Source organism: Microcaecilia unicolor, chromosome 13 (genome assembly GCF_901765095.1).
Source record: "Microcaecilia unicolor chromosome 13, aMicUni1.1, whole genome shotgun sequence".
NCBI classification, from domain to species: domain Eukaryota; kingdom Metazoa; phylum Chordata; class Amphibia; order Gymnophiona; family Siphonopidae; genus Microcaecilia; species Microcaecilia unicolor.
This window is the reverse complement of record NC_044043.1, coordinates 75,332,499-75,356,249: the sequence shown is the minus strand read 5'-3', so window position 1 is coordinate 75,356,249 and position 23,751 is coordinate 75,332,499. Positions and strand designations below refer to the sequence as shown.

The window sequence follows — 23,751 nt, the reverse complement described above, 5'->3', positions numbered from 1 at the left end:
ACTGAATGTAACTGCTCTTATAGCTCACTTAAGGGGATTATAGGATCAGAGCTATAGGACTTTATATCCTCCTCTGCTTGATTTGATTCTTGGCACACTGCTCCACTCAATTTCTCCCCTTTGCTGTTTCTTTTCCCTCCCCCATCAATGTCTTGGGGTGGGGACTTCTCAGCTCAGAAACTTCTATTCATCTGTTGCCAGAATGGGGATTAAAGGACTGGATTTTGGCAGAAAGGGGTAGGCCTTATTATTGGACAATTTTTGGGGAGGAAACTATCACAAGCTCAGAGGAGTGCCAACTTGAGCTCTTCTGGATTAACCCTCCTCATGTCCTTACCACTGTCTGGTGCAAACTTCAGCCTGGTTTGTTGGGATCTAAGTTCTTTCACAAAGGTAGGTCAGAACAATAATAAACTGATATTAATAACAGAACCCAACACCTGCATTGAGGTATATCAAGAGACAGGAGATGCCAAGGAATTCCTTGCAAAGTCTCTTGACCTGGTTTCAGAAGCTTGAGGGCTTCAAAGCCAGTTGCATTAGTAATCAGCCATTAGCCTGAATGAATTAGGCTCCTTGAAAATCATCCTCTCTCAGTTCAGCTGAAGTCCAGGCAGTGTCCCACATTGTGTGCCCTTTGGTGGCAGGAGGGTTCACAGGACCACATTTTAGGTGGATCAGAAAACACGGATAGGCTGTCTTTTCAAATCTACTCATTATTTCCCATAGAAATTCTACCTCTATATTAAGCAGGTGAAAGTCTGCAGGTACTAAGGACTGGATTCAGTAATTGGGGCCCAAAGTTAGACATCAGAAAGATCCATGCTAAATGAGTGTTCTGTAAAAGACACTTTGCACAAAGCACCCTTTATAGGATGGCACTTAGCGTGGACTCCCCTGTCCAACTTTGGGTGCAAGGACTTACTTCTGCTGAAACCTGGTGCAAATCCTCGTGCTAACTGATGGCAGTTGGGCACACAAATCCAAGTATTCTATAACATTGCACCTAATTTCTGGGAATACGCCTGACTCACTCATGCCCCTCCCATGTCCCCACCCCCATTTGAGTTATGCGTTATGATAGTTAGGTACAGATGTTATAGAATAGTGACTAGGGCAGATACGCATGCAAATTTAAATTGATATCAATTAGCTCCAATTCACCACAATAGCTGATTGATAGCAATTAAGTTTGCATGCACATCTGGGTGTCAAGGACTTTTAAAGCGTAATATTCTAAGGCTTTAATATCCAAAAAGTTTTGGAGTCTGTCTGATGTCACAGCACGTTGTACATGCAGGACGACATACAACGTGCTGCGACGTCAGACAGACTCCGAAACTGTATTCCACAGAGTTTGAACAGCAGCACGGAGGAGTGGGCGCGAGGACGAACAACTTAAAAGACCTCAGCTCAAGGAATATTTTTAGAGGAAGCGGACCTCGGCTGGCGGGGGTTGGGGTCCCCCGCCAGCAAAGGTAGGTGTTGGCGGCGGTAGGGGGGTGGTGGTGACGGCGGCAGGGGGGTGGCAATGGCGGCGGGGGGGGGGGGGCTATAATGTGCCCCCCCCCACTCTGGCTCTGGCCCCCCTACCGCCAAACCCCAGATACGCCCCTGATTTTGCCACAGTTTAGCAGCCTCAAAGCGGCTTACAATGAACTAATGAAATAATTACAATGAGAATTGAGAGGGTAGAAGGAACAGAGAAAGAAAGGAACGGAAGGGAATATAAATACAATCTTAAAACAAATAAATAAGTAGGCAGGGAAATGAAAGCAAAAAAGAAAAGGAAGGAAGGAAGAGTCCTAAATCAGGTCTTGACTCGTTGAGACTCATTAAGGCAGGCGAACAGGACTGCAAAGCCTAGAAGGCAGTGACTGATGCCTGAAATAAGCAGTGTGGGTGACGACCGCGGCCAGCGGGAGACATTGAAAAGGCTGGTGAAGAATGGGGACACAAAGGCGCCAGGGAAGTGCATTAAGAGTACACATTCTGTTTCTGCCAGAAAAGGTACCCCTGGAAAACACAAATACAAATTTCTGCCCATACTTTTTCCAGGAGCAAAATACCTTGTACAGTTTTGCTTTGCTTATGGATTTATTGACGAAGAGTCCCCAAGTAACAAATATCCACAGAGTTTGCATCAATGTGAACAGTTTAGATTATTGACCCCTTAAATCCTTAACAAATATCCCTGTCTCTCACCTCTGTTTTGCACTCTCTGAATTTTCATTTCTATGCAATCAAGTTGCACAGAAACAGTGTGTCATCCCCTCCCCCCCCAGGCTGTGCATCATTGGTGTGTTTGACTGGCTATGCAAGTGACCTGGCAAGAACGATGGCTCTCAGGAAAACAAAGGAATGAGAAGAATCTGTATTTTTCTGTTGAAGAGCTAAATTAAAAGATGTAAAAGCTAGCTAATTCATTTGTAGGAAATACAACTTTTCCTTTAACACCTATGTAATAAAGGCAAAAAAAAAAGTCTCCCAGAAAGTAAAATGCAAAACAACAGTGACATGCTAAATTCATAAATATATGCAAATAGATTTTCCCTCTTCTGGATACAGAAAGATAGACGGAATACCCCCACCTCAATACTCATTTTTCATCGTATGTCTCCAACAGATAAAATACTCTTAAATATATTACATCTAAATATTCTAGAAACCAAAAGATTAAATACTTTTATTTGATTAGTATCAGATGGTTTTACAAATAGATTTTAAAATGCCTCAATATATACAGAAAACAAAACTTTCAATCAAAACTGCCAAGAAAATGTTAAGAGACGAACCCCCTCCCTCCAATTAAGCTTTTAAATGAATTGAGTCTGTTTAAACTATAGTTTTCTTCTTTTAAATAATCTGGATAACATTTCTGCCTAACGTAAAATGTACATCTAACATTCTGAGTAAACAAAGTCTCTGAAAAACTTAGAACAAAACAAAACAGAGGTATAAAAATACAAACTGATAAACAACAATAATAACAAAAAAAAGAAGACTTGCTTGAATTATTTAAATTCTAAATATGGTCTAAAAATTTAAATATCTTTTTTTCTTTTAAAACATACTTGAAACATATTTGAAAATCTTGCATGGCAGTGCAAAAAAAAAAAAGCTAAAATTAAATTCTCAAAGTGCTATATACAGCAGCATTGTTAAAATACCATAATATCATAGACACACAAATTTTTGCAAGGGAAATGGGCATGTATCATTTATCGCTGAGCTGAGCAAAGGTAGCAGAAGGTATTTCCTTTCTGGTTCTAAAATAAATTCTGTGGATATTCTTTAGACAAAAGACTGGAAGACCTCTTAATTTTGCAAATTTTTCCCACTGAAATGAACCAGGTGGAAGATAACTCATGGGGTCAAAACAGTTACCATATTTAACTGTGATCTCCCTTGGAAATTACATTCTGTAAGAAAACCTTTTGTGCCTGGAATTTATAACTTCCAAAGTGCGTTCAAATAAATGCAAGAGTTCAAAGCTTGTACATTTTCAAGGGGTCATAGGATCGATACCTTTAAGTGCTTGCTTGTTTTACCGTAAACTCTGCAAGGACAATCCTCTCACTCACTGGGTCCCTAACACTATATAATTGTAAATATGGTCCTTGAAAGAAATGCATATACTAACTTTGTTCAGCTCTTCACAGCATTAAAGTTTCAGCTTGAAGATGACCTCATTGTCCCGGTCTAGTTCTGCTTGGGTTTTAAGCTGTGTTGTAAACAGATTGGTAGGTGAACCTGAATCCATGCAGACACCTTTGGGAATGGAGCAGGCCCCCTCTGGATTTCCCCTTTCTTCAATGGGCTTACCATTTATTGAACTCAGGTTTTGCAAGCGCTGCCTCTCTTGAGCCTGTTTAGCTCTGTTTGCAATGTGTCGCACTCTACTTTGACTTCTGGATGATGACCGTCGAAGAAGGCATAAGCCTTCCTCTTCAGATTCAATGGGCTCAAAACCTGTTGGTGAGGTGATATCGTTTTCTTGTTGGAAGCTTGTCAGCTTCTTAAGTTGCTCTGTCAGGTTATCCTGGGTCTTTGCTGAAGTTCTCAAGTTGGATTGACGCCGCTGGGCTCGCATTGGGTTGGTCACAAAGCTTCTACTGATGCTTCTATATTTACTTTCAAAATTGCAAGAAATATCGTCAAATGTTAGATCACCAAGACTTTTAGACTTTGTCTGGCTAGCTGTTATTGTTTGTATTTCATTTTCCTGTGCTTTGGATTTTAGAGAGCTTTGTTTAAGACTTTCCATATACAATCTACTCCAAGTGTGTCTCCTAGCAGTTTGTAGAAGTGCTTTCTCAGGTTCTTTGGCCAGGGGTCTTGGACAGAGATCATCAGCTACTTGTTGATTAGACCTTAAGTTAGGGTTGGATTTGCTCTTGGTAACCATTGACATTTCATTCCCTGATGTTGTCGCTGACCGAGGTCGCATAGTCTTTTTAATGATGTTTTCATAATTTTCATCATAGCTGCTCTCTAGATCTGGCAAGCTTTTTCGAGCTAGATTGGGTAAAGAAAGATCAATCACTGTGTCATTGGATGACATGCTGGAAGACGAAGACATGCTGTCCCGATGACTGCTGGATTCCAGCTTACTCCAGATCCTATCATTTACAGTGGCATCAGAGTATACCTCAGCCACTGGGGATTGACATGTAGAACTTGTCCTTAAGGCTGAACAGTCTGAAGTCACATGCCCTTCACTCTTTGTTCTTCTTACAAACATATGTGCCCCAGGCTGAGAAATTAAAGGTTGTTGAACCATTGAACCCTTAACAGTTGGGGTCCTCCAAGAAACATTAGATATTGACATTAGACCTGTACGTGTTTGCACATATTTTTGCTGTTTTAGGTCCATCATATCATTCGGCTTCTCTTTAGCAGTATCAAGCATGTTTTCTCCATTTAACATTAAACCAGCTTGGAATACTTTCTTCTGACAATCCCCATAGGAATTAGTTGAAGCATTGCTCAGCATGGACTCTCCATGCTTACTATTATTGTAAAATACTGCAATGGACTCTCCTTTTCCATCACTGTGCTTTAGTGCATAGCTATTCATGCCTTTGAAATTTCCTTCGGTATCTGTAGATCCATTTCCCTGAACACACACACCTGTGGAAGCAGTGACGGGGAACGTGACTTTATGCGCTGACGGGCTTCCCACTCTATTTTCTTTCCCTTGAAATGAGTTTTCAGAGTGACTGGATGCACGGCTCTTTTCTGCATGAGATTCTTTGGAATGGTTGAACAAAGCCCTATCTTCTGAATCGCTGGCAGGGGTACCTGACTGAGGAAAAGAATCAGAACAAGTCTTCTCCTTGACCGTGATGGGCTCTTCAGTGATGGTTTCAAGACTGCATAAAGAAGAGAGAGATCTGTGCATCGAGAAGCTGAGAACATCTGCAAAAGAAGAAGGTGAAAATTATTTCAACGCACTGCACTATGCAAGCGCTATCATCTCACACTATTACCAGAAGCAGTTGAAGGCTGTGTGGGAAGCAAGAGGATTAAGACCAAACAATGAAAATGAAGAGTGTACAATGCTGAAAGCTGGAAATCAAGCAACACGGTCAACTGAATTTCAAAATGATCAAGGATAGTTTGTTTATTTAGTTCTTGATGTGTCATCTTTCTGAATCAATCAAGGTGGTTTACATAATAAATATAAATATCAAGGGCAAAGGGAAGACATAAAAAGACTGAGTGCCCCATGTCATATGATCCAGGACCCTAACACCCTAAGACTATAGATGCCCTCTTCGCACTGCACGACGCTATTGTAACGCCACCAAAATGTAAATTGTATGCCACTTTGAACCAAAACTTGTTTTTGGATAATAGTGGGATACTAGAATGCATAAATAAATAAAGACTGAAGTGCCAATTTTAAAAAGTGGGCTTTGAGACATCTTTTAAATTTAGTCTGTAATTTTCAGACAGGTAGGAAAGGAGTTCTGGAGTGCAAGGGCCAAAAACTCAAACGCAGACTGATGGGTGCTCTCATATCTTGCAAGGGCTGGTGAGGTACGAACCAAACACGATTTTTCTGCCTTCAAGTGCAAATTGCAAGTCAATGAAGGAAACTGGGCAATGAAACAAAATTAAATCCAAATTTCAATCATAAACAGTTATATATTTTATATGCTGTTATTGTAATGTTATTGTGATTTTACCCATTTTTGTAATGATGTACTGATTTCTCTAAATTGCACTGTGCATTTTTAAGCAGCTGCAACTAATAAATTGAAATCAACTATTTTTGTAAGACACAAGAGATGATCCCAAGGAGACTTCTTTCAGTAGGCCACACCTCCTTCCCTCCCATCCAATAGCGTAGCGTGCACAAAATAAATACAAATCTCAGGCCTTGTTCTTTTGCTACTGATTTAATTTTTCAACTTATGCAAAGGTAAAGAGGCACCAATCAAGGTGAGTCCTCCTTAAAAATCTTATAAACACGCTATATGAATCACTGTGTTGTTTGGTTTTCACTTTCCATAGCTAAAATACATATTCAAACTATAGCAAACAAGGCTTCAACCTAAGAGGCCTTTTACAAAGCTGCGAAGGCCTGCATGCCCCGGACGGTAATTCCATTTTTGGCGCGTGCCCAAAACACGCAGTAGAAAATATTTTCCATTTTCTACCGCAGGTCCCTTACCCGGCAGTAACTGGCAGTTGGCACGTGCTGCACGCTTACCACCCGGTTAGCGTGTGAGACCTTCCCGCTAAGTCAATGAGTGGTGTTAAGGTCTCAGGCTGACAACGGACGTGCACTGGTTTTCATTTTGCCGCACGTCCATTTTCTGGCACATAAAGAAAAATCCACCCTTTTCCAAGCGCGCTCGGGAGGGAAATGGACCAGCGCGTACAAAACACGCGCCTACACCAGCGCAGGCCACTTTTGGGACACCTCAATAAAAGGACCCCTAAGTAGTATAGCTTATCCTTAGAGCAATGGACTATATGGGGGGGGGGGGGGGAGAGGAGGCCAGTATCTATTGCTCTGAAAATCCGTTGTTACCGATGTTTCATATATTTTCATGTCTTCAATATGTGTTTTGAATAAGCCCTTCCTATATGTATTTGTACAGTTTTATGTTTAATGCCTATTTTTCTGTGTTTCACTGTTTATGTTAATCTTTTTAACATCTTTTCATTTTTATTAGTATTTTTTAAGCAGTTGTCCGCTGTTCCCATTGTCCATTGCTACAAGGATACACTGCAAAGACTTTTTTACTAGGTATGCACACTACATATTCAGCTTTCCAAACAAGATGTAGGGCTCATGAATATGGAACACGAATACAGAGAAAGGCAATTAGCCCGAATGCTTGCTCCTCCCGTTCACTCCGGGCCCCACCACGCCCCTCCCCCCCCCCCGAGGTCATCGTCGCCCTCCGTCCACCACTGGGCCAGGCCCCCCTGAATTCAAAATCATAGCGCCTCACCTCGACCTCGCTCGGTGTGAAAGAAGCACAGCAGCGGCAGTCTGCAGATCGCCTTCCTTCGGGCCTTCCCTCCCTATGTCCTGCCCTCACGCAAGTTACGTCAGACGAGGGTGGGGCACAAGGAGGGAAGGCCCGAAGGGAGGCGATCTGCAGACTGCTGCTGCTGCGCTTCTTTCACACCGAGCGAGGTCGAGGTGAAGCGCTATGATTTGAATTCGGGGGGGGGGCCCGGCCTGGTAGTGGATGGAGGGGGGCGGGTGGAGGGGACTGCGGCATCAGGCCCCCTTGGAGGCCCGGGCCCGGGGAATTTTGTCCCCCCTGCCCCCCTCCCTCCGTGGCCCTGTGTACAGTTACAATAGTGTAACATACTAGTACCTTATTCAATACCCACTGGTGTGAGCTCCCTTGCTACTGGCCAGTCCTCTCATCTGCTACTCTGCTCAAACTTTGTAAACTTGATCAACTCAAGACCTGCCTTATTATTAGACTATTAACACTTTTATGCTAAGACTCTGTATATATTTTGTCAAGATGACTTTTAGAACTTGCCTTATTAAATAAAGTTTAATGTTCAAAAGGATGATACAGGATTGCTCTGAGAGAGATCGGGGTCATTTTACTAAACTGCGGTAAAATCTGGGCTTAAAGTGAGACTTTCCTGTGCACTAATCCCAGATGGAATACAGCCTCTTTAGAGCTTTTTCTGTTTTAATTACAGGTTGTGCGTTAATGTCCCCATTAGCGTGTGAAGCCTGGAAAGAATTAATGCGGTTATCCGGTTAGTACACGCTAATCATAACGCACTAGTCGGATAAAACGGGGATGCCATGCCCCTTCCAAAATAAAAAAAAAAAATCTGTAACATGTGGGTTAGCGCATTCAACAGGCTTTAATGTGTTCTGCAGTAGCCTGATAGCATGCGCTAATGATAAAGGAGCAGCAGTGGGATTTGAACTCCTCCACTTCACTCCACTGGGGAATTAGGGGGAGGGGGTGATCTCCACTAAACCCCGTAGAACAGCATTGCTCAACAGGAGGCACCAATCTTCGGTAGCAGGTGTACATGCTGGTGTCAATGGGTTAGGACACAGATGTTCATTCCCCTTCTGAAATGGGGAATAAACCTTTATTTTTAGGCCAGCCCCTTTGCCATATGCATATCCTGGCTTTGTATAATCAGAACTAAGACGTTTATGCAAGATAAACATTTAAATGCCAGTTTATGTACACGTGAAACACGAATGGTGCTTCTAACATCTTAAGCTGCCATTTAGAGGTCTAGTCTCCAAGACTCACAAGACCATTCTGCAAATTCTTGCAATCCTCTGGCCATTTTAATGACTTTGAATAATTTGGTGTCATCTTGTCAATCACTTAGCTTGTCATTCCAATATCCAGATCATTTATGAATATGGTAAATGGTACAGGTCTCAGTATGTACCTTTCCCCAGGACACTCCACTACTGACCCTTTTCCATGTGGATTACTGACCTTTTGGTACTACTGTTTCCTGTCTTTTAGCCAGTTTCCAATCCAGTTTAGGGAGTTAGTTATCAAGCTGAATTAGAGCACTAACCCACATTATTTGCCCCCTTAGAATGTGTTAAAGGGCTCTACTTCAAGTTTTGGTGCCTTAACATAGTATTATTTAGGTTACCACATGGTATATAATAATTTTAATTTATTTATTTGAAGGATTTATATCCTGCTTTAAATCAAAGCAGGTTACATTAAAAACAAACATAAAAGAAAAATAGCCAACAGTAACAAACAAAAAAATGTCATACTGTTTTATCATTAACCTATAGACTATCTAAAGAGCTAATAGAACAAAGCAATCCCTAACCATCCATATATGCTTTTACAGTTTCAAACGACAAACAGAGGTTTGTAGTTGTTTCTTTACCTTCCTTCCTTATCCAATCAGTCGAGTACGGCTCTCGGTCACTCTATGGATCAGTTCCTATCTCTCACAGCTTCTTTAGTTCTGCTATGTTCATTCCAGTATCTTCCTCGATAGTATCCATCCAGCAAATTCTTGGGTGGCCTCTTTTTCTTTTGCCACTAACCATTTCAAGCTTGATGTCTTTTTCAAGGGACTTGCTTCGCATGATGTGACCAAAATAGGAGAGCTTTTGTTTTGCTACCTTGGCCTCCAGTGAGACTTTTGTTTTGATATGATCCAGAGCTGCTTTGTTTGTCATTTTGGATGTCCATGGGATGCGTAACAGTCATCTCCAGCACCATAATTCAAATGCATCAATTTTTCGCCTGTCTTCCTTTCTCAACGTCCAAGATTTCGCAGCTATACGCTGCTATTGGGAAGATGATTGCACTGACCAATCTACATTTGGTTGCCAGGCTGATATCCTTGCTCTTCTAGATGTTGTTCATGCTGACCATCGCACTTCTTCCAAGTGTCAGTCGTCTCTTGCTCTCAAGGGTGCATTCACCATCATGATTAATTTTGAAGCCAAGAAAGATGAAATCTTTGACAACTTCAATTTCTTCATTGTTGATCTTGATGTCAAGATTCACATTTTTTTGCTGATGTCATGATCTTTGTCTTTTTGATGTTCAGGTGCAGTTCAGCCTTCTCTGACTTTTCTGATCAGATGTTCAAGATCCTTTTTATCTTCTGCCAGCAGAGTGGTATCATTAGCATATCAGAGGTTGATGATGTTTCTGCCACTTATTTTCATGCCAATCTTGGACTCATCCAGGCGTGCTTGTCGCATGACAGTTTTGGCATACATGTTGAAAGCTGCTGGTGACAGGATGCATCCTTGTCATGTGCGCCCTTTCCAATCTTGAACCAATCCGTATTTCTGTGTTTCTTTACCACAGAGAGTCATTCTTGTTGCGGTTCATACATATGTAAAGAATCCACGAAATATTGTGGAACCTGCCTATATACGTTGATTTTCTAGACATGCAAATGCATGTAGAGCAGCTCATTACTATGTAAATTCCATAACACCGCTTGCAGTGCACACTGGGTGCAGTTCACACTGGGATTAGTTCACATTCTGAGAGCACTGGGCTGCAAAGCTGTAGCCTGATGCTCCTGGGCCACATCTAAAAGGGAAACACAAACAGCACCCTCAAGGTGCCCCCAGGCCCCTCCCCTTCTAAGGCCCCCTCCCAAATAAGTGCCCCAGCAATATAAGCCCCCCAAACTGCTCCGAGCTCTGGGTGAGCTGTTCTATCCCAGCAACATGTGATGTCATCATCCACTTGTGTGCTTGACTTAATCCTGCTGGTCAAAGGACAAAAAACAAAACAAAACAATCTAGCCTGCAAACTTCAACTGCCAGATCCACAGGCGCTTTGGTTGTTGAGGTTTTAGATGCAGAAGTGCAAGAGACTTACTGAAAATGTTGAGAAGCATCTACTATAAGCTTCAAAGTTCTTCCACTGTAACCATTACAAAGATAAAACTATATTAAAGTAAACCTGCACTTTCTTGTAAGAAGGCACCAACAGCATGCTCAAAGAAAGATTAGACAGCTTGCCTTATATCTCACTGTAATGGCAAGTTGACCATGAAAACAAATGCTCAAGTTTCATTGGCTGTGCAGACAAATCCTACCAAAACCATAGCTATTGATCGGAATGCAAAAAATGCCATGACAAGTAACAGGCACTACGTTGGGTTTACTAGATATGGAGAACATATTATGCCTTCTTATTATACAAAGGTTTGATTACAACAAAGCAGAAGTGAGTGAGGGGTTTCCAGTAACCCAAGAACAATGACGGCAACCACTACAGATCCTTCCATGTATTTTTGAAATTTGTGCTTCTTAACTCAGTCTTCATTAAGTATGCATGAGAGAGATACCCACACAGTGGAAGCAATGCATGCTGATATCTCATGCATATTCATTGTGAATATCCTGACAACCAGTGCTATAAGTTATATTAACTCTTAATGCTGCTGTTTCAAACTGCGTTGGTTTGAATACACGTGCCAAAAGCTTGTCTGTGATACTGTTAACCACTGGGCACAGGGAAATATACCTCTGTACCTGAATGTAATTCACCTTGAACTACTACTGAAAAGGCCCAAGCTAAAACCCATATCCTTCACTTGAGTAATGGCTTAGTAACAGGCATCAACTGTACCCAACCGATCAAACACTGTACAAAAATATGTATAGGGGCAGCTTGTTTCACATTAACAGTGTAAATCCAGAACATTTAGAAGCCTAAGAACACATTTTCATGCAGCTATGTATTTGTACTTGAATATGAAGGACACAGAAACCATTACCTTAATGGGCTCCTCCTTTCAGTTCTGAACTAGAGAGAACCAGCATGGGAAAAGGATAGAACAAAGGCCAAAAGTTAGTCAGGAAAGATAAGTCTAGTTCAAAGGAGAAATCAGTGCAGGAAAAATGAAGACAACGAGAAATGTAAACATGTGATCAAGCAGAAGATCTTGTCCAACCAGAGCACATTCTATTGTTTTATATTTCCATCACCAAATTTGAAAACAAAAATTAAGGAAGATGATTATTTTTCAAAAGATATAATGCATGGTGCGTGGAATTTATATTGGGAGGTTTAGAGCAGCCCTGGAATGGTGCACTGGCTGTGTGTTTTGGGCATTAGTGCAATATCAAAACGGTAGTTAAAAATCATAGGTGAAGATGAAGGCCTGGGTCAATCAGACATCCATGATTTCACAGTGCCATATAACTACAGAATCACCAGAAACGGTGGGGGCCTTTCTTACCCCTCCTTCCCAGGTGTCTGAAAAGTGGTAAGTGACTCAACCTCAACTCGTTCTGCCAAGTGGGTAGCAATACAATTTCTGCTACCACTTACTATGTCTAATAGCTTAGTCTATGGCCTTCTTAAAGAAGGGCTCTGTAGAATAGCCATATGATCCACCTTTCCTCCTCCCACCCTCTTCCACCCCCCAGTTATGGCCTTGTCTCGGAATAAAGACAAAATGTAATGCATACACATAATGAAGCAGGAGGCAGTCACACAAATCAAGGGTGCAAAGACACTAGCAAGAGTTCAAGACATAATTCTACCAAGACGGCTTGTTCTCGCCCTCTCTCTGTGAGAAAGTAAGAGTTGCCATTCAACCAGTGAGGGACGTAAGAGGAAGACAGAGCAGGTTGGGCAATGCGGTGGTGCCAGAGACCGGCGCAGGACAAGGCTTCAGCTGGTGGGGATTAGGTACCCCCACCAGCCAAGGTATTTGATGCAGCAGTGGGTGGGGAGCGGCAGGGTGGCGGAGCGGCAGACCAAAATGTGCACCCTCACCTCGGGCTCTGGCCCCCTCCCACCGTGAGGTCTGGCTACGCTCCTGGCTGCAGGCAGAAGGTGGGAGGATTTCCAGGGAGGACACTAAGGCCCAGATGCATTAAAGACATTGGTAATTCCCGTTCCCTACCGAACGGGAATGCATCAACGATAGGGAATGCAAATGAGCTACTCGTTGTAGCTCACTTGCATTCTCTAGTCCTTCGGTACCTGAGTCGGAGAATCGGGACGTCCCTTTAGATTAGGCTCCTCTTCCTGGTCTCTTCAGCCAATCAGAGCGCATTTCGCTGACAACAGCCAGCTAAGCCCGCTTTGATTGGCTGAAGAGACCAGGAAGAGGAGCCTAATCTAAAGGGACGTCCCGATTCTCCGACTCAGGTACCGAAGGACTAGAGAATGCAAGTGAGCTACGAGTAGCTCATTTGCATTCCCTATCGTTGATGCATTCCCGTTCCCTACCGATTCGCTATGGAATCGGTAGGGAACGGGAATTACCAATGTCTTTAATGCATCTGGGCCTTATTCAGAAGGAACAGTGGGAGGCTCGATTTTCCTTTTGGTGAGGGCTTATGATTTGTCTATGAAGATTACACATTTATTTTATGCTTGCATATTGGATCATTCTGAACTTGTGGATTTTACAGGTTTTATTTTTCCATATCCTCCTCGTGTTTTATTCTTGTCCTCCTATTTGTTTTCATTATTACACATTTTTGATTTGACAAAGATATTTGGACTGTTCTTGGAGTGAAGTGAAAAGGAGTAAGTGATCCCCTATCCTCATTGAGAAAGGAGTTATATTTTCTGCTTTCTACTAAGGACGGTTGGGGGTGGGGGGGAGGTGGTGGCATAACACAGGTTCTGTACTTTTTAATTTTTTTTTTTTGCCTCCTATTTTACACATCTGGAAAGGCTTTAAATGTTTGGGGGCTATGCTGGTGTTGGTGACTCTTTGAACTGCAGTGGCATCTTGTGTTTCAATGTGGGAAGGGAGAGGTGTGAACTTAAAAAGGAGCCAGGAACAGGAAGAAAAGTGGATAGACAATGACAAAGTATCTAGGATAGGGAGTGATGATCTTACATGGGGGTCACATTCTACGCTTGAGAACTGAGATACACCCTTAACGAGGCAGAGAGGAAACCTTAACAGAGTAGACAGACTGCCTTTCTGCATCATCTACTATACAACCCCAATTAAGATTGATTTTTCTAAAACACATGCAAATGTGAATGTATATTTGCCTGCGTGCGCCGTGGACGCAGCCATTTCACAAAGATACCACAGAAATCGGCAACTTATACATTTGTGAAACACCAACTTCCTTGTAATATATACATGCAAGTGTAATTTACGAGTACGCCCAGGGCTTTTTTTTTTGAGGGGGTACTTGGGGGTACTGATTACCGGCACCTTTTCCATAGTCTTCTAAAATTGACCCATGGACCCCAAGTTTTAATGAAAGAGCTCAGGTTCTACACACCAATTCTGCCTTGTCATAGATTCTGTGACTGGTTGCAGGGGGCCTGGCTATTGTGGGGTAGGTCCCTCAGTGATCACTCCACCCCTGAAGGGTGGCCTGGCATTTGAGTACCTTTTTTTTTGCTAGAAAAAATGAACAGAGTACGCCATTTTGCAAACTTACATGTATATAGAGGCTGCAATTGTTTATTTTCATTTTGGATAGGGAGATAAACAACTGGAGATGAAAGGGAGTGACCTCTTTTAATCCCTCCTGTAAAAACATGCAAAGGAGCAGCTGTAATCCTTAAAGTGGACTATCAGGGCATACACATGAGTTTCCTTTCTGAAATGAGGAATACATATGTAGAGTTTGGTTCTGCAAAAGCCCCGGCCAAACCATGCTCCCTTGCAATCTAAACCGATTTATAAGTATTAATTCTAACTTTCTAAATTTGGGTTTTAAGACTTCTAAAATAAGGGCCATATTTTGTATTAGAGTTCCTTATATGGATGTTTTTGTCCCTAGGTTATTTAACTGTGAGACCTACACGTATGATGAGTAATTATATTTCTATCTTTATGTTTATTGATCTTTAATATGCTGCCTCTTGCCATAAATTTCTCTGAAAAAAGGCAAGTCAAATTCTAAGAAACTGAAAATGTGTGTTTGTCTTTAAATGGCTTCCTCAAATAAATTAATTAAAAGAGTATAGTTTTTTTTTTTTCAAATTTAAATCACACCAGTCTTTGGGAATGCTAGCTGACATTACATTAAACAAGGATTTCCATAGCAACCCAGTTTTTGTTCGCATCTTAAACCATCAGATGCACATAAATAAAAATGAGAGTTTAAGTGCTTTCCTAATTGATGGATAGTAAAAGTATTACTACCTAGGGGTCTGCAGGCTCAGAATTTCCATTTTATTTAGGTTCTCATCATGTCATTGATGGGATTTTGTTTCGAAGACCATTTTGTTAACTGGAGCTTTTGAATAAAGCAGGCTGAATGTATACCTATGGCCCTGTTTACTGAGCCACGCTCGTGTTTTCAGCATGCGCTAAATGCTAGAGTCGCTTATATATGACTTAACATTTAGCGTGTGCTAATCAGCACGTGTTAAAAACGCCAGCACAGCCTTAGCGTGGTTTAGTAAACGGGGCTCCTCGTCTGTTAGTCTATTTTATATTACCTGTGAATTTTATTTCAGATGTTTTATTGTAACCTGCCTAGGAGTGGAGGAGTGGCCTAGTGGTTAGGGTGGTGGACTTTGGTCCTGGGGAACTGAGGAACTGAGTTCGATTCCCGGCACAGGCAGCTCCTTGTGACTCTGGGCATTAACTCTCCATTGCCCCATGTAAGCCGCATTGAGCCTGCCATGAGTGGGAAAGCGCAGGGTACAAATGTAACAAAAATAAAATAGATACTATTGGAGATTGTACATGGAATGTTGCTACTATTGGAGATTCTACATGGAATGTTGCTACTATTGGAGATTCTACATGGAATGTTGCTATTCCACTAGCAACATTCCATGTAGAAGGCTGCGCAGGCTTCTGTTTCTGTGCAGCCACATTGGTGATCAGCAAGGGCTGACTTCTATATGGAATGTTGCTAGTGGAATAGCAACATTCCATGTAGAATCTCAAATAGTAGCAACAGTGGAGGAGTGGCCTAGTGATTAGGGTGGTGGACTTTGGTCCTGAGGAACTGAGTTCGATTCCCACTTCAGGCACAGGCAGCTCCTTGTGACTCTGGGCAAGTCACTTAACCCTCCATTGCCTGCCGCATTGAGCCTGCCATGAGTGGGAAAGCGCGGGGTACAAATGTTTTAAGAAAAAACAATATATAGATGGGTGGGCAATACATATTTTTAAATAAATATTGCAAATAGTGCAAACTTTGAAAACATATTTAAAATAAAATATTCAAAACGATTAATTGGGCTGGCTAACAATATTCAGCAGGTACTGAATACCGGCATTAACCAGCCATTTTGAAAGCGGGCAGAAGAGGGGCATTACTTGGCCCCCAGAGGAAGCTCAACCACAAGTGAAACGGAGAGCCCCATTGGGCAGATTTAAAGCCAAGTGACACTATTAAGATCCTGTGTAATTTAGAAAACAGTCACAACTAACTCACATTTATTTGGAATAAATATTGACTGAGTATAAGAACAAGTGGAGTTTTTTGACCAATGATAAGAACGGAGTCTTAAAGATGCGAGCACCAAGTACATTATTTGTTCTGCTGACACGCTGAGACTACTGAGGTCTTTTTCTCCACTTTACTAACTTGGTATCACGAGTAAAGGCAACGGTTTATGGTGATCAAGTTAGATTTGAGTATTTCAGCTTATTAACAGTAATTCGTCCTTTAAGATGGCCCTATGAAACAGAAGGGATTAAATAAATAAATCCATCTTCATTTCAATGAATTTGAGGCAAATTAGTTAAAATTAGTGGAGGAGTGGCCTAGTGGTTAGGATGGTGGACTTTGGTCCTGGGGAACTGAGGAACTGAGTTCGATTCCCACTTCAGGCACAGGCAGCTCCTTGGGACTCTGGGCAAGCCACTTAACCCTCCATTGCCCCATGTAAGCCGCACTGAGCCTGCCATGAGTGGGAAAGCGCGGGGTACAAATGTAACAAAAAAAAAAAATGAGAAAAAGAAATCCACCGAAAATGTAAGGATTCTGTTGACCCGGTAGAGTTGGGCGAAGGTTTGAAAACCTTAGTACAGTGGATCCTGCCAACACATCCAGCAGTTGTGACAATCCACTTATCAATACTTCCGTATTTTCCAAATGATTATTGAACAGAATGTCTTACCTTTTTTACAGTAAATTTTTTGAAAGAAGATTTTATCTATGGTTTTGCAGTTTTAGTAACAAACAAACAACTTTTGGCTGTCAGGTGATATGCAAGATATTGCTTTTGTCTTTCAGCGCTTGATATGATGCTCTGGTTGGAGTTTACAATATAATTAAAGATAAACTACATATACATGAGCACTAATGTTCTAGATGAGGGTATGAGTAATGTAGCTCACGCAATTCTAAAGAAAAAAAAAAAAGAAAAAAGAAAGAGCCATCCAGAAAACCAAAAGTCAAAGCAAAGACGGGGCAAAGCTAAAGGGGTCCAGACTGGCTCCCTCAGATTAGGGGTTTCCAGATGGTTCTGTGAACTAGGCTGAATCTATTCTGGATTTTGTCGTGTTACATCTTTGAACTTGTTGCTCCAATTTTCTTTAGGAAAAAAAAGCAGGACTGCAAGTTCGGAGGTGAAACAGAACAAAACCGGTACTGGTCCAACTGATGTTCCATCTGGAAAGCCAAATAGAAGTCCTTTCCCAGAGATGAAAAATGTGATAAAAACTTTTGAGTCAAATTGTATTCTTTAGTTTCCAGATAAATCACTTCTAGAGCATGCATTTTGGAGCTCAATAGAGGGGACAACCAGTGACGTAAAGCTATGTCAGCACAAAACAAAGTAATCTCAAACCTTCCCCACCTCCCCCCACTAACTTTCCTAGCATTCACTGCCAATTTCTTAGGGCTTATGCTGGGTGATTGTTTTTAAAATCGTATTCTCAATTGGAAGTCAAATTCTCTGATCACTCGGCTTTTGTTCTGACTTGACAATATAGAAAACTGAGTTGGAGTCTGAGCTCATGTTACCTTTGCCCAACTCTATGTTAAAAATGGAAATTATATTGAATGGCAAATGAAAATAAATACAAGACCTCCTAGGCAGTGCTGAAGCAACAAGGCAGTCTAAGATGACAAATGGGATTACAAAAATCTACTCTTACCAGCAAAGAATATAGGGGAATTACTTCGAATTTCCTCCATTTTTTGAACGAACAACGCATTCATTTCCCTCTGTAGGGTGCCCACTTGTCTTCGGGAGCTTTCAGGCCAGCGCACAGATAGATCAGGACTTCCAAGGCTCTCTAGGCTGCTGGAGGTGGAGGATACTGATCCACAGCTGGTGTTAACCAAGTTGACAGTGCTTCCATATTTGCCACCTGACTGGCACTGCCACCTTTGTCGAGGATGGTTTTTCACCCCAGAACACTTTGGTTCTCCATTTTTCTTGCCTGGGGTCACAAAAGCCTGAGCATTCTTTGATAAATCATTTGTGTTTCCATGGCTGCCAAAAGTTTGCAAATCTGACAACCGCCTTCTAGGCTGCTCTGTCACGCTATAAGACTGCAGATCTAGCCATTCCTCTCCACCAATACTGTTATACCCGTCAGACTGTGGCATATCTTTTGCAAGAGGTTGGGTCATATTTTGATTCCATCCACACTCTAAATCAGGACTCTCACTTGAACCAATCATACATCTAATACAGTTTGTTGCCATTCCAATCGTACCTGAGCCATTCATGGCACAGCGGGCAAAGACACCTGACCTTTCGCTAGGGCTCTCACGATGACACTCCTGGTCGGACCTCCTCACTGGTTCACTGAAAGTGGTAGCCCTTGGTGAGTGGGTTTGAGTTTTACCTTTACTGGAACTGCGGCTCTTACCTTTGAACCCCTTGCTGTGGAGCTCCCCATTGGAGCCGTCCCTTAGAATGGGTGCCGGAGAAGCACTTTCTGGATCTTTGTCAAAGCGAGGCTGCGACGAGTCATCCAAATCCCTGTCTTCGCTAGCTCCTTCTGAGCTGTTATCTTTGGTGTTAATGGCAATCTCAGGGAAGCCCTTTCTATTCTTCTGTTGGCCCTTGGTGGGAGCACTGGCGGTCCTTCTTAAGATGTGGCTGCTAAAGGAGTGTTTCCGATGGAGTTGGCCAGCAGCATGACTGTCCAGGGAGGCCTGCTTTGGGTTTCTGAGAAATAGTCCTTTTATGCCCATAGCCTGCTTGACCTGTCAAGAAAGAAGAAAACAAACAAGCAACAAAACATAAAAGGAAAGTTTGCCCCATGCAGAAACGTCAGAGATATGAGGAAGATCAAAAATGAAAATCACCCCCTTTTATGATGACATTTTCTGAGTTGCTCGGATCTCAAATTAGGGTTAACATATACACACTTGCACCTTTTTTTTATTTTAATTTCCATTTATTTCAGTGCTTGTAAAAGGTTCCAGATTGACAGGGCTGGAAACTGAAGACCTCCATCTGCCCACAGACGAGATCCAGTTTGGGCAGTTGTAGCCCGAAGGTGGACTCTACTGTTCACAGTGTGCCTCAGCCCAGATACAGAGGGGTCTCATTTCGTGCAGTCATTGGACTGCCTTGATGGCCAGCTTAGCAGAGCACGATAGTATACACAAATAAAACTGAGTTGTATAGACATGTTTGCTCTGTGACTTGCATGGTGCACACCCTTAGGTATCGCTTTATAAACACCAGTTGCTTTTGCTCAGTTGGAAAACCTTCTGGAACTCAAGTTGTGCATTTGTAGCCAAAGATAGCATTCAAGATATAAACCTCCAGATTCAATACATGTCACCTAAAGTTGCACGTGCAAAGTTGGGTGCATGCCCAATTTGTGTGTGCAATTTAATTGCGTAATGAGCCAATTAGCACCAACAATTGGGTGCTAACAAGTAAGAATCTGTTCATAAAGGCGGTTAATAAATCCCAATAAATTATTAGCATTAATTGGCAACAATTTGGATTCATGTGCGCATCTTGCTAAGCGCTATTCTATAAAAATATGCGTGCAAATCTTAGTGCATAACTGAAAGGGGGCATGGCCATGGGAGGGGCATGGGTAAGTCAGCGGCACTCAACTAAATTTGTGGTTCCAGCCGGTGTAAATCCTCGTGTTCAAAGTTGGACGCAGATCCCGATGCTATGCACTATTCTGTAAATGGCGTCCAACTTAGTGTTGTTTACAGAATAGCACTCAGAATGCATTTTTTTGGCACCCAAATTTGGGCACCATTTACTGAATCTAGTCCAAAATGAACATATTTGTGAGGAAAAAGAGCTCTTGTGTGTCAGCCAATCAAACTGCTAGAAACCATGCCTCTTACAGATTGCCAGTTTTACGTTGATGCAAATTTAAGAAACTAAGGGGTATGTTTACTAAAGTGTGTTAGAATTTGTAGTTAACACAGCTTTTAGTGTGTATTAACTACAAATCTAATGCTATTAATTCTGAGGGTATATTTTATGCAGGTCATGCACTAATGTAATCATTAGGGCATATTAAGTTCTAGGATTTAACGCAGGGGCACTAATGCTCCGATGATCAGAAGCAAACTCAGGCGCTAGAGGCTGTTAGCACCATACTAGCGCCTGCATTTGCTACCACCCCATGATCAGAGCCCCTAAGTGCGTGAAACAACACGCTTGTGGGCTCTGAATGCAACTAGCATGCAAATGCATGCTAAACCTATTCATCCCCAATGATCAGCGACCAGCATGCCAAAGATTGGCTCACTGGCCGCAGCAAACTCTTCACCAGCTCGGAGCTGGCATTAGGGTTTGCAGACCATTGGGGAGGAATGGCGAGCCCTGTCCAGCATGCATTTGCATGCTAGCAGGGCCCCATTCCTCCCAATGAAGCAACCCTCCCCCCCAGGAACCGATGACCCCCCCCCCCAGCAACAGGGGGATGGAGGTCTGGCGGACCTCCGGTCCCCCAACCTAGGTTCAGGGAGGGCTGGAGATCCGATGGGTCTCCAGCCTCCCTACCCCCCCCCCCCCAGCATTTCTAAGAAGTCCCTGGTGGCCCAGTGGGCGACCAACGACCCTACCCCCCTCCAGTGACAGGGGGCTGGAGGTCCAGCAGACCTCTGGTCCTCCCGACCCCCCCGACACAGGTTCAGGGAGGGCTAGAGATCTGGTGGGTCTCCAGCCCCCCCTTTCTCCCCCCCCAGCATTAGCAAGAAGTTCCTGGTGGTCCAGTGGGCCGCTGTCAATCCCCCCACCCCACCCCCCTACCTTGAGTTGGAGGGAGGTGGCCTGCCTTCCTCCTCTTCCTTCGCCGCCGCCTGCAAAATGGCGGCGCCCAGCCCTGCTCAGTGTATCCTGGGATGCTCTGGGCGGGGCTTCACACCATATAAGGGAGAAACTAAAGTATCCAGCTTTAACTGAGCTGTAATCCAATTAGCGCGTGCTACCTAGAATGTGCTAACAGGATAATGTTTCCATGTCACACCTCCCAGAGAAATTCCCTAATGTGCGCGCTAACAGGTATTTTACCCCAGAATGCCTGTTGGAATTATCCATACTATGACTATATATCCCTAATCATAAAATACAAGTAAAAATAAAAATGGGACATGGAAGCCACAGAGCAGACAAATACAGCTCAGATTATACATAACAGCTTGTTATATAGTTTCAAAGCACGTATGAAAAGAATCTTTGGGTTGGGTGGAAACATTTTGAAGAGATAAAAATCTAGAAATTTAGCCGCCTGATGTTTAACTGTGGCAGTTGAAACTAGACATTCAGCTCTGACCCGAAGTCCTCCCTGTTTAAAGGGGCCATATTCAGACCTGCTAACTAGAAAGGTTAAGACAGCCTTTTTACACTCCTAAATTTAGCCGGTTAGCTAACTAGTTAGCAGTCTGAATATGACTACTAACTGCATAATCTTACCAGCACTTAACCAGTTATAAGTGCCTTTGAAAATCTACCTCTAAGAAAATATTTACTGTTCAAAAAGGAAGGGGAAGCATCTAGCGCATCTGAAAAAACTCCAAGATATCAGGATTAAAAATTTGCACTTCAATGAATTTTCTAACATTTTTATTTGGCCATTAAGTGACTGTCAGCAGTTTCAATTTGCTACCAAATTTCTTCTCTCAGTTTTTATACTATTGTGGGAAATAAAAGTGTTCTGGATTTTTATACCACTTACCATTCATGGGGTATAGATTAAAGGTCGAATGCTATAGCAACTCAGAATTATTTGCATGACAATTTTTCAATTTCTGGTTGTTTAAATCTTATATGGCAAGACAGTCAAAACTAGCTATCACCATCAACCAATTAAAAGGATTTTAATATTTTCTGGGAAGGAAGAATATTTCATAAGAGGGCAAGAACTGATTGGAACATTCACACGGCATTAAGTTAGTATTAAGCTTTTAAAATTAATTTCTGTTCCCACTGTTTTCTCCTCCTATTTCCACTGGGTTGACAGGGGAAGGTGATTAAGGTCGTCCATGAAAGCTGAAGGCTAGCAGTGAAGCCCCTCTTGATCCAACAGTGGTCATTTCTGCAGTAGTAATCATCCTCTTGACCCTGGGGATGAAACACATCACCTGTACAGCACACTTGAATCCCACCAGCCCTGCCAGTCAGAAACTGAGTCTAGCCAATAGCAATGCCCAGTGCTGTCATCAAGACATGGGTTGGGCAACACAGCCCCTTAGAGCTGAGCTGAACTCCTATCATTAAATAATATAACTATTGCATGTCTGGTGACATCATAGTTTGGTTTTCTGCCATTGACTTTTGCATATTTATACTAAAGTGTGTCGAAAGAATCAAAGAGGACCCCCCTCCTCCCCACACAGAAATCAAGACAACAAAGACAGAATGGAGATGACCAAGGGGAGGGATGATACAAGACTCAGTCCATTCACAAGATATGAAATTTTATTGCTAGGCAGGCTAGGGGAAACCAAAGAGGGAGTTCTATAAATGGTGTTCCAAATTTGACACTAAGCATGATTCTATAGAACTGTGTGTAGTGCCGATTCCTGCGCCTAACTTTAGGTGCCAGACTTACACCTGTTGAAACCAGGTAAGGATTGGCCCCCATGTTAGGTGTGCTGAGACCATATTCTATAACTATGCATGCAACTTTTTGGAATGCCTGTGACACGCCCATGGCCCCTGTTGAGTTATGTGCTAGATTTAGATGCTAAGCCTTAACGAACCGCTTGCGAGTCGGATGTGCGTGCAAATTTTAATGTGTGTCAATTAACTTCAAAAATTAGTTGTTAGCACCCAATTATTGATAGTTCAGGGCTTGTTAAATAAATTGCATGTGGATCCTGGGCATACACAGAAATTTGGGCATGGCGATCTATGCACCATATATAGAATCCAGGGGGTACGTCTTCTGGGAGTTGTAGGCACAGGCAATTTCTGTGCAGGAAGACACTGTCCCATGAGCAGCCCTTCCAAACTGGGTTTCCGCCCCTCCGTTTTGGGATATCTTCCTGCCCTTCCCTCAGGACTCCTGCTGGAAATACATTCCCCAGGACCAGAACACTAAAGTTTCTGAATAAGTGTGAGGACCCCTGATGCAGGCAATTTTGCTGAAACACAGTCTATGTCAGGCCTTGTACACCATTATCTTTGGATCTGCAATAAACTTTCAAACCTTGTAGAAGACAGAGTCTTGCATCATTCTTCCCCTTGGCCATCTCCGCTCCATCTTTTTTGTACTAAAGTGTGTCATTAAAAGCAGCACAACACTTTTTCCAGGCTTCTGGATACCAAATGGAGGGTCACTCTTACTGGTTTTCATATTATAACAATTCAGCCAGGGAGTTAGGAGGTAAATCAAAACTATTTGTAGAAATAAAAATGTGTGACAGTTATCTTAAAGCAA

At 42.5% G+C, this 23,751-nt stretch overlaps 1 protein-coding gene across 1 annotated transcript in view; it reads right to left on the bottom strand.

Annotated features, from left to right (window-relative positions):
- Positions 1-2,715: 2,715 nt before the first annotated feature.
- The window catches only part of PLCH2 (phospholipase C eta 2), a 727,403-nt gene continuing 706,367 nt past the window's right edge, over positions 2,716-23,751 (bottom strand). Inside the window, exons 23-24 of the mRNA XM_030185738.1 lie at positions 18,751-19,090; positions 2,716-5,421 (exon numbers count right to left, since the gene is read on the bottom strand). Of these exons, the coding sequence (XP_030041598.1) occupies positions 3,665-5,421; positions 18,751-19,090 (2,097 nt within the window). The 3' untranslated portion in view covers positions 2,716-3,664. The remainder of the gene's footprint in view (positions 5,422-18,750; positions 19,091-23,751) is intronic.